The 12,310-nt window shown below is 36.0% G+C and overlaps 1 protein-coding gene across 1 annotated transcript in view; it reads right to left on the reverse strand.

The window, feature by feature from the left end:
* Positions 1–5,988: 5,988 nt before the first annotated feature.
* CCDC148 (coiled-coil domain containing 148) overlaps positions 5,989–12,310 on the reverse strand; it is a 258,625-nt gene continuing 252,303 nt past the window's right edge. The window contains exons 14-15 of the mRNA XM_036858270.1: positions 10,219–10,359; positions 5,989–6,135 (exon numbers count right to left, since the gene is read on the reverse strand). Of these exons, the coding sequence (XP_036714165.1) occupies positions 5,989–6,135; positions 10,219–10,359 (288 nt within the window). The remainder of the gene's footprint in view (positions 6,136–10,218; positions 10,360–12,310) is intronic.

A 12,310-nucleotide genomic window follows, 5' to 3' on the forward strand; every position in this document is an offset into this window, starting at 1 on the left:
AAAGCTTCCATTACCACCAGAAATTGGATTCTTGCTTTCTTACATAGCTCTCTTAGCAATGAAGTTCCAAATGGGTGCATTTCATTGCCAAATAATATAACATGAGAGGCTGGGGAAACTGAGTATCTAGCTTCTACTCTGGAAGATGAATGCATAATGTGGGGTATTCCCCAAATGTGAGAATGGTGTGGCAAGGAAGCCAAAAATCATGGCAAATATCCAACATGGGCACTATGGTTCCAGTGTTGGAACTAGAAAGGCAATAAGTCTTGACAGATTAGGTATTACAAGTGAGAGGGGGCGCATAGCATCATGAATGACAACCAGATTTCAGGTTTGCATAATGTGGTGGATGGTGGTACCATTACTTTGATGGGGTGGGCTAGAGGGAGGAACATGTTTAGTGCAAGAAAGGATCAAGAGTTCAGTTTGAAGGGATTCTGGGAAGAGACCAGCAGAGGTGGCACAGTTTTTGAATCTCTTCAAATTATCCTATAAAAAGAAACAAAAATAAATAGGACAACAATGCCAAAAACCATGGGGATAATCTTCAATAGTAGGTGACAAGGTATTGCCATACACTGCAAAATATGAATGGGTAAGGAGTAAACCACTGAGAGTTATAAGACTTGAATGTACCATCTTTGCAGGACAGAAGAAATCAAGGGTATCAGATGGACTTGAGAAACCTAAAAGAGCCAAGAAGTATTTACTGGAAACTTCAGTTGAAACTGAGAGTTTTGCACTCCCTAATAATAAATGAGTACAGGAGTTTGCAGTTAAGTCTGAAGGAGCCAGAGAAATCTGGGTCCCATGAATTCCCAGACTAACAAGTCAAAACTTACTTCTAGGACAAAGCCTCAGAATAATGAGAAAACTTCTGCAAAGAGAATCCAAATTGAGCAGCACAGGAACAACAGAGTCAAAGGAAATAGCAGGTCCAGATAAAAGTAAGGGAAGATGTATCTCCAGAAAATAAGCTGCCAATTTTTTTGAACATTGCAGAAATACAACAAAAGAAAAAATTCTAGAACTGTGAAGTTAGAAGAACTATCTTAGTCACAACCACTTCTGAAAGTTAAGAAAAACCTGATTTCAAGTATAAATGAGCGAAGAAAAAGTTCAGATCTGAACATTAACAGGAAGAAATAGATTAAGAAGCAGAATAACATCCCTACAGATAAGGAATGAACACCAGAAAAACATCAGAAATAGATTAAAATTACAATCTAAAAATTAACAAAATATAAAAATGATACAAGATATGAAAGAACATTAATCAGAATTAGGAAAACTCAGAAATTAGGTGATATATTCTCAGGAGAAAATTATAAACAAAAGAAAAACATTTCAGAAATGAGGTTAACTAGAAGGAACAACAACAACAAAAAAGGCCAAAGGATTTGAATGGACATTTCTCCAAATAAGACACACAAATGGCCAATAAGCACATAAAAAAAAAATGCTCAACATCACTATCATTAAGTAAATGTGAATCTAAACCACAATGAGATACCAATTCATATCCATTAGGATGGCTGTTAAAAACAAATCAAAAACGAAATAACAAGTGCTAGAGAGCTGTAGAGGATGTGGAGGTATTGGAATCCTTGTGCATCACTGTTGGGAATGTAAAGAGAAACAGCTGCTGTGGAAAACAATTTGACCACTCCTCAAGAAATTAAACATAGAATTACCATATCATCCAGTGGTTCTACTTCTGGGTATACACTCAAAAGAACTGTTGGCAGGGGTGTGAACAAATATTTGTGCACCAATGTTCATAGAAGCCTTATTCATGATAGTCAAAAGATGGAAACACACCAAATGTTCACTGAGACATGAACAAAACCTGGTTTAAACAAAGTGGTATATAGGGTCTTCCCTGGTGGCATAGTGGTTAAGAGTCCGCCTGCCAATGCAGGGGACACAGGTTCGAGCCCTGGTCCAGGAGGATCCCACATGCCGCAGAGCAGCCAGGCCCATGCACCACAACTACTGAGCCTGTGCTCTAGAGCCCGCAAGCCACAACTACTGAGCCCACAAGCCACAACTACTGAAGCCCACGTGCCTAGAGCCCGTGCTCTGCAACAAGAAGCCACCGCAATGAGAAGCAAATGCACCGCAACAAAGAGTAGCCCCCGCTCACCACAACTAGAGAAAGCCCGGGCACAGCAATGAAGGCCCAATGCAGTCAAAAATAAAATAAATAAATAAATGATTAAAAAATTAAATTAAATTTAAAAATTTAAAAAGTGGTATGTAAATACAGTGGAATATTATTCAGCCTTAAAAAGGAATGAAATTCTATACAAAAAGATTTTCAAAACCTGGGAAAAATAAAGAGATCAAAGGGATTCAAGAGAAAGTGACAAATAAAGACTACAAGCAAAGAAGATCCAACATAGCATAATACTATAACAGAGGTCCTTGGGGAAAAAATTAAAAGGGAGCATAATACTAATAATTATAATTTTAAAAATATCCTTAAATGAAATTAAATTTATATTGTGAAAGGGAATACCATGACTGGGTATACCGACCCAGAATGGCCAACATCAAGATCAAGTCCATAAAACTACTATATGATTAGAAAAAAAAAAATATCCTTGGTACAATCAGGCAAAAGATCAAGTGATCATCAGGGAAATTAAAATCGGATTATATACCAGCCTTTTGACATTTTATGCTAAGAAAAGTAAATGTAAATAAAGTATCTGATACTCAGGCAAAACGGACTTTCAACTATAAAGACCTCTGACAAACTGTTATCAACATTCAAGAATTCAGAAAATATTGTCTCCATGAGTAATTTCTGAAGATTTTTCTAGAAAACAGACAACCAAAATGAGAAGAAAGACACTGATATAAAGATTGGTGGCAATCAGTAAATACGTATTTACTTATAGAACTAAGATTAAATTAGAGCTAAAAGAGAGAGAATATAATATTTACATAATCTTTGACAATATAAAGTACAACTATAACAAAAGGAAAAAGAATAGAAAGTGCATAGAATTTTTTATTGTTCTTGTTTTTATCATACTGGTACTTTATTCTAAGACTGTTTGTTGTGCATAAAATGTGAGATAATGTAAATGAGTAATATACTCTAATTCTAACATTTTCGCTGAGGAATGTGAGCAGCCTCTAGGAGCTGGAAAAGGCAAAGAAACAGATTTTCCACTAGAGTCTCCAGATGGGAATGCAGCCCTATTGACGTCTTGATTTTAGCCCAGTGAGACCCAAATAAGACTTCCAACCTTCAGAACATTAATAAATTTGTATTGTTCAAACCACTAAGTTTGTGGTAATTTGTTACAACAGTGATATAAAGTTAATACAAATTCCAAGCAAGAACCATACAGCAAAGCCCAGTCAACCCACGAAACCATGAAAGATAGTAAAAAAAAAAAAAAAAAAAAAAGTAGTTCTGAACCACTAAGTTTTGTTAAAAAGCAATAGATAACTGGAATAGCAAGGAAGTTATCAAGTCTATTAAGTTGTCTTTAAAGAACCCATGAGCCAAACTGAAAAGACTTCCTTTGGGCAAGGAGGAGATAATTTGAGCAGCAATAAGGATAATACTTCAACAGATTGAAACATCAAATTCCTTTAAATCTATGACTTCATAAAGATACAACAAAACTGATCACCTTTGGATGATATTAGAAAGCCAACTCATTATTTTCAAACCTCATAAGTTAATGGGGAAAAGAAGGCTCAAACACTTAGCTTACATTTCTTATCTTCTCTACCAAATAGAGAAGAGGGAAATTTTTCTTTATATAAGGTTTCCACTAATAAAGGAAGAAGGAGTGATTGAATTACAGAATTTCTAGCATGTAATCTATAATTAATTAATGGCTCTAGGCATTAAGAATTAGTAATAGCTAAAATTTCAAAAAAAAATGCTCAGATGACAGAACACAACAGGAAAATTAAGTGGTCTTGAAAAAAAAAAAAAAAAAGAACCTGAATCTAATATAGCTTCTAAGTTCAACTGCCAATTTATAGCACACACAAAGAACAGAGGACAGAGGAACATATTAAACTACACCAGGAGGACACCATCAAAAAATCCAACATAGGAAATTCTACATGTAAATATATTTGTTTTTTCAAAACAAATACATTTCAAGGGAAAAAACAAGGATGGAGGGGGAGGTCTATAGATTAAAAGACACTCAGACATAATTTTATAACTAAAACTAAAATATAGTGTTTAAGGATCTTCCCTTGGGCAATTCAACAGTAAAGAAAGAGACAGCTAGAAGATCTAATCCCAGAACTCTCCATCACTTAGAGATCAATGGAGATGGAGGCGTCTGCCAGGAAGATTGAGGAGTGACTAAAGAAGCAGGAGTAAAGCAGAAGAAAATGTTCCAAGATGGGGTGGTTGTCAACAGAGTTAAAGGCTGCCATAAAGTCAGTAAGATGAAGACTGAAAATGGTCATCAAATTTGTCAGTATGGAGTTCACTGGTGCCCTTGCTAAGAGCAGTGTCAGTGGAGGGTGAGGGCAAAGCTAGCTCAGAACGAGTGACCGTAACTAGAAAGTGAGAAGACACCAAATATCTAGAGGCAACATTTTCAAGACGTTCACTTAAGAAGAGGAGCAGAGAAATAGCCTGGTAGCTAGCGGAAAATGTGGGGTTAATGGAAATCGATTTTTTAAGTGAAATTTATTCGAGCGTATATGTATGCTGAAGGAGAACTTGAAGATATAGGCGAGAAACAGGGTAACCAAACAAGAGAAATTCTTGTGGAACTGAGAGGGGATGAAACCCAAATCACACATGGATTTCAGATTTATTTTATTTTGTGTCATTTAAAAAATACTGGTCAGGACTCACTAGATTGATTGAATGACCCACAGTTGGACAAACAACTGATCTAGGGCATATTATTTTACCTTCCTGAATCTATTTCCTTATCTGTAAAATGCAGATGACAATCTCATAAGGTTACTATGAAGGTCAAGTAAGACATTATATGTAAAGTACATATATGGTACTGAGCACACAGTTTGTGCTCAATGAATGGTAACTATTATTAATACTATTTTTAAAAACAAAGAAAATTAATAAGGTCTGAGTCTGGGCATAGCCAGCATCTAGGCTGCTGCCCAAACCTCAACTAATATTTTCATCATAACCACAAGTATCAACTCCATGGTTCTCAAAATAGTGACGTTACCTCCTGCTGTGTATCACCAGCTACTTGTATTTGTGTGATTGTTTAGAAATAGTAAAAAATTATGCTTGAGTTTTATTTGAAACACTTCCTTTCTATAAAATCATCTAGATATTTAATAGACAACATGGAAATTTTGATAGCATTCTGAATTTTAAAACGTTCCTTCCAAACAACCATACAAGTACATTTTTCCAAGCCAAAACAGATACCCTTATGCTTGAAATGCTATTTCTAATTTATTCTTACAGGCAATTTGCAAAATGAAGTTGTTTGGATGATTGGTTTGCAGTAAACATGGTATACCAAATTGGCTTCTAAATTTAGAGAAAGGTTGAGTCTCCTCTTATAATAATCGAGAAATAATAGAAGTATTAATGATAATGAAACTTCCATAATTGAAAAACTCAAATTCTGAAATAACAAGCAGAAATGAACATTAGTAGGTAGTAGCAACATAAACTGTAATTCTTGCAAATGGTTATTTTGAGCTCTTTTTATGGCATAATGCAACCTCCAAAATTCAATTTACTAAATGATAATACATGTTCCATATGTGTCATAATTAAGTTCCATAGTCTTTGGAGAATTTAGTACTATTAAACATAACAAAGATATTGGAAATAGTGCATAAAAGTCTAAGAATCATAAAAGAAAAAGTTGTTTTTAACAGGTGCTATGATTTCTATGTCTGATATTTGAAAAAATTTTAGAAAGTAGTATTAATTGTTATCCATATAAATGTATTCAAAGAAAAATATTATTTATGTATAACAGGATTTGAGGATGAACTCTAGATTTTGAATACAGTAGACTCTGTATCCTTTCTTGGAGGTTTTTGAGGACCGATTTTTGGTAATATCTCCTTGGCATAAAATGTTTTATGAAGTCCAGCTTCTCGAAGTGCTAACTCAAAACGAAGTCTAGGGTCAGAAATGATCTGTAGAAATAAAATGATTTAAATAAATAGCATTTCATTGAAGTAAATTTTATCATTTAGTTCTGTATTTCCCCAAGCCGTGTAATTTGTTTTTGCTGGATAGATGACTAGATGACAGTAAATTCTGTGTATACAGTGACTATATTCTGGTTATTCTTACTGAAAATATCCAAACCTTTTTGACATTATCACTTTCCAGTATATCAGTGGTTTCCAACATAAGATGTACAGAATATTGTATACTAGATTAGTCAAAATAAAACATTAAAATTATTAAAAGATGGGATAAAAGAAGCTTACTTTCAGTATGATCATTGATTTGTTATTTATTGTTAGCTGGAATTATAAAATATAAACAACCATTGATTAAAATAAACCTAAACCACAACCTTGTACATCTGTCTTTAAACAGACATTTTAATTTCTCTATCATTTGGAAATATGTAAATTAAGTTCAAACACATGGCCACTACTTGAAAAACAAAATCAATAGAACTTTTCTTCCAAGGCCGGATTTTATTTCAAGCAGAACTAGAAAATGCTTCCATCAATCTGACTCTAAGGGGTATAGACATATGAGTAGTTCAATTTCCCTTTTCATTTATAGCTGATTGGACATTATTCCTCCTTCTATGAATATTAATGTCAACAGACACTGTTTGCAATGATAAGAAGGTGGCCACGTATGGATTTCAGCTAATGAAACATTTTACATGAACTTGAAGTCCCCCTAGAGGATGGGATAATAAGCCATTGAAAGCAACCCCTCCTTCAAGGAGCTCTTACACTAACAGAGGTAAAAAAATGTACACAGATAACTACAGTCCGTGGCAACATGTGACAGATGCTCCAAGAGTAGTAGAATACGGAGAGACATCTGGTGTCAATGAGACTAGGATGGTCTCAGGTAAGGAGGACCACTTGAGCTAACTTTAAAGTTCAACTTACTCTTCTATAAAGCTGGGGATGGGGCTGGGGGAGGAAGAGAGATCAAGAAAGAAAGGCACAATCAAACTCAGAGACGAAATAGGTTAAGTTGGGATCGGGGTAATTTGGGTAGAGTACTTGGTACCACTGGGGAACACTGAAAAAGGACATTTCTAAGACTGGGACTTGAATTTTAAAGGCTTGAAGGCTATGCCAAGGAGTCTGGGGAGCTACTGAGGTTGTGTTTCTGTTTTCAGCATGGAACTAATATAATCATTGCTGTCGCATAAGAAGATGCATCTGATTACAAGTTCAGGATAAATTAAGGTGGCAGAGAAAGAAGAGATGGAGGCAGGGAGAGTGCTTAAGAGTCTACTACAATTGTCTAGACATGAAATAATAAATGTCTAAAATTGGCTGGTAGCAAGGAAGAGAAAACTGTCCAAAACACTATGAAGGGAAGAATCAATAGAACTTGGCAACTGATCAATACAGGGACTAGGGGCAACAATGCATATAAGTCAGGAATAACACTGAGATTTGTGTCTGAAAAGCAACGTATTTGAGGCTTAAACCTAGGTTTCTCCTCTTTTGCTCCACAAGAGTCTCCCTGGTCGCTCTCATCCACTTTGAAGGATTCATGCTCACCTGTGTGCTGTTGACGTCCTCATTATCTCCAGGATTCACCTTTTTTCCCCCTAGCTCCAGAACTGTGAGTTTTAAAATGTTTTCATACTTCTGTTTTTTTCAATATATGTATCAAGTGAAATGAAGATCTCCCTCACATACTGACCTCCATTTCCCCAATTCTCCTACCCAGAGAAAGCCCATCAGTTTCTTGTAAGTGTGTATTAGACATCTTCAACCTAAACCTGATATGAACAAAACAAATGCTCTCTCCCTAAGTCTGCTTTTCCTTCTGAATTCTTATATGGTTAATGGCAGCACCACCTAATGATTATAATTTACTGAATTACTACTAGGTGCCAGACAATATTCTAGGCAGTTGACATTTATTATACTAATCCTCACAAGAACCTTACAAATTATTGTTTTACAGATGAAGTAAACAAGACATAAAGATGTTAATAGCTTACACAAGTTCACACAGCCAGTAAATAGTGGATGTGGACTTCAATCCAAAATGCAGGCTCTTCTCAATATCACTCACTGCCTAGTTTAGAATCACCCTCACTTTCATTATCCCCCTCCTCTTCTCAGCCAGAGCCATCCATGCCCCTGCCAGGCCACCCTCCCCCCACTCCACGCCACTTCTATGAGGGCTCCACCATCTTAAAAGGACCTGACTCCACCTCCACCAATTTTCCATTCAGGACACACTGCTATAACATAAAACTGATTATATAATTCACCTGCTTCAAAGTCTCACCTCTGCTCACAGGATAAAGGTCAAAAGTCTTAGCAAGTAAGATCTACTATACTTTTCACAGCCTGACCAGAATTTATGTTTCCAGTCTCATCCCCCAGCACCCACCCTTACCATGTACCTTACACTGAACACATACCGGTAAGGGCCTCTTTTTACCCTCTTCTGCTTGGTGAAGCACTTATTTCCTCAGCCCAAGTACCTGAAAGCTTTTCAGCTTCTGACTTCAATTCTTTGTAAGCCCAACTGCCCTCCCCGCTTTGGCTTCTGGAGATACCCGTGCATTTTCTAATTAATCCCTCTCCCTACACCCAGCCCTCCCCCCAATCCAGTTTTGCTGCTGTTTGTTTTTAACTTAAATTATCTGGAGTGAATTCTGTTACTGCTGCCAAAATTCCTCAACTAAGATGGAGCTTAGTTTCCCCTTTTCCATTTCTCTGACTTCCCATTCAGGGTTGCCCGTTCATTCTCTTCCTCTTGCCGCTGCAGCCCTTAGCCGGAGGTGGTATCACCCTAGTGGAGTTATTCCCATGCATGCTACTTTCCTTCCCAACCCAACTCCCCTGCTCACTTCCTCCACACAGGACAAGTTTATCTTGCTCAGGATGCAGCCCTGGCACCAGGCTCAGTGCCAGATACAGTATATGTTCCATAAATATTTGCCCAATTAATATGTGAATTGTTCATCTTTTTATTCCCTAGCAAAGTATGCAGCGCATAAAAGAGGCACACTCGATTTATTTGTCAGTGAGTGAATGGATGAAGTTTCCTGTTTTTTAAATAATTAAATAATAAGCATTTAGCTTTTCTTAGATTTGTAAAGTTAACAACTACTTTCTCCCTTAACTTCAGTGATATCCATTCATTCATATGTCCTGGCTCCTTCTCTTCCATCCATCCATCTAAAAAAAACTTTTAAAAATCCTTTCTCAGTTATAGAAACAGATTAAAATGATTCAGAAGTTCCTAGAAACAGTTAAATAACCTCTTAATACCTTTTCCCACAGCAAATGTTTCATCATTAGCTCTGATACATTATCTTCTGTTCATTTTAATTTCAGAAAGCTTCCCTCTGCTTTGTCTTATCAGTATCATTAGTTGTTTCTTTAATAGGATTTATGTTATGCATATAAAAAATTCTGAATATGATAAATATTTAAACAAAATACAGTATTAACACAACTTTAAAATTCTATAAAATTACTTTTTAGATTAAAATAATTTTCAATGACAGATAACATTTTCACATAAAGTGTTTTGTTCTATGGTCACCTATCAACTATTTTATATTAAGAATTGTTGGGCTTCCCTGGTAGCGCAGTGGTTGAGAATCTGCCTGCTAATGCAGGGGACACGGGTTCGAGCGCTGGTCTGGGAAGATCCCACATGCCGCGGAGCAGCTAGGCCCGTGAGCCACAACTACTGAGCCTGTGCGTCTGGAGCCTGTGCTCCGCAACAGGAGAGGCCACGACAGTGAGAGGCCCGTGCACCGCGATGAAGAGTGGCCCCCGCTTGCCACAACTAGAGAAAGCCCTCGCACAGAAACGAAGACCCAACATAGCAATAAATCAATCAATCAATAAATAAATCTTTAAAAAAAAAAGAATTGTTCAGTAATTATGTGCTCTCATTTAGAAATAAAAATTATGCTAATATGGATGGTATTTAAATGTAAATATTGAAAATAATTTGTAACCCAAAACACACACTTCTACAATTCTTATCATCATCATGGCTTTTGCATCAGTCGTGCTAATTTCCATAATTACCTGCTGTTCATTGTATGTATTCAATGTGAAGAGTGGCTTTTGAAGAATAAATTCTTCTTCGATTCCAATACCCATCCTCGCTTTTGATGCCATTGTGTCTGACATCATTCTAACAGGATCAAACTGAGCGACAATAGCAACCTAAAAGAAGAAAAAGCATGGCTACTTGGAACAAGATACAAGCACAATGCTTCTGGGCAACATTATTAATGTTAATGTCCATTAAAGTTAAGAAATTTTATTAAAGATTACATAATTACAGTTATGATTAAATTTAGATAAAAATTTCTTTTTGATCCAAAGTCAAGGGAAATTTTATATAGAAAACCCACATATTCAACGACCTTGAAAGCAACCAAAAGTAGAAAACATTAATTTTTAACCACTAGCAATCTACGGCCATGGTAACAACCCCATGAAGCTTTCTAGAAAGTTTAATCTGATTAAGCTGAATGTAGAGCATGTCATATATGGGTAAAGTCATGTGTGTTGTTGGCATTACTGAGCAAGACGGGTGAGTTTTCATTGTACCAGGCAACTAGATTTCCAGGGACTGTTAAAAACCACTGTTTCCCCTTCCACTGAAAAACTGCAGAGTCATTTCAACCCGAATGCCCTTGTCCTTTATGATAATCGAAATTGTTCAAACCTGTATCCTAATGAAAAGAAGCCACTAATTTTGTAAATTATATGCACCATTAATAACACCTGCCTGTTTATTCCTAAAATCAAGAATGAGCATTAAGAAAATGGCATTTTTAATGCCATTTAGAAATTGTAATGACATAACTGGGGGTTGAACATACTTTAATTATTATAGGTTTCCTAGCCAAAATGTCTTTTACTGTAGTTCTAAACACTGATTACAGATAACGGGCACAGATATTTCCTCTTTCAAAGGGCTCACAGATGGAAAGAATCCTAATCATATGGACTCTGTACTTATCAAAATTATATTTTGAACAAGAATGTGTTTAGTAAGAGTGACATTAAGTTTTGTCTCCCAAAGGCCATGGTATATCATTATTTGCTAATGACTGAATAATTTAAATTTTGTTGAATCTAAGATGACCAGGACTTAAATTCAAAGTATAGGAATATATTTCTATAATCTATTTTATAAAAGATGATATAACAGTTGTATGCATTTACACTTCCTCTATACTAAATATTTCATTTAACTAGACTTCCTTGGTTTGAATCCAGTTTGACATTTACTAGCTATGTGACTTTGGGGAACCTCTGGGCCTCCTCAGTTTTCTATGAAGTCGGAATAATAATTCCTACATCATAGGGTTGTGGTAGAGATTAAATGAGGTAAAACCTAAAAGCATTTAGAAGAGGGCTTTATACTTACTAAATATTCAAAAAATGTGAATGCACATTACTACAAACTTATGAAGTAGGTACTAGTATTATGATTCCCATTTTTCAGAGGAAGAAATGAAGCTCAGGGAGGTTAAAAGACCTAAGTTTCCTCTGCCAGTAAGTAGTGAACCAGGCTGTACCAGTTTTGAAGGACACCAGAGGCCAAGTTCTTCCCCAAGATTCTATACTGCCTTCACTGACAGAGAAGGGAAACCTGACAGTCATTTACTATCAGCTGGGAAATGGTGTCAATGAAGACTTTAGAGCTTGTGAGTTGAGCTAATCACTTTCAGGTTAAAAACTTTGAAAAATTACCAAGTAAAACTATTTTATCACATTTCCCAAGGTCTTAAATTCTTCCTCTTGCTGACTACTACCTTCAGAACTTTTGCCTACTTTTACGAGCCAAAGCAATGGGAGACTTTTATTTCTCCACAAAAACAGTATTTTTTAAAAGTGGTTTTTAACCTGTTTGTTGACTGTGGGATGTGTCCAAACAGAGGTTCCTACCCTAGGGAGGATTATCTTGCTCAATCTCCACCACGTTTTATCGAGGAGAATAAAATCCTTCGGCTAGATGCAGAGTTTCACTGCTGTACATGGATACTATTCAGCTTATAAACTAGAGGTAATATGGATGCATTTAAATCTTGGGAGAGCTATTTTAAAGGTGCTGATAAAATTCTTTTAATATACTAAGAAACTGGAAATGGTTCAACATAAA

This window comes from Balaenoptera musculus, chromosome 7, assembly GCF_009873245.2.
Source record: "Balaenoptera musculus isolate JJ_BM4_2016_0621 chromosome 7, mBalMus1.pri.v3, whole genome shotgun sequence".
Lineage (NCBI taxonomy): Eukaryota > Metazoa > Chordata > Mammalia > Artiodactyla > Balaenopteridae > Balaenoptera > Balaenoptera musculus.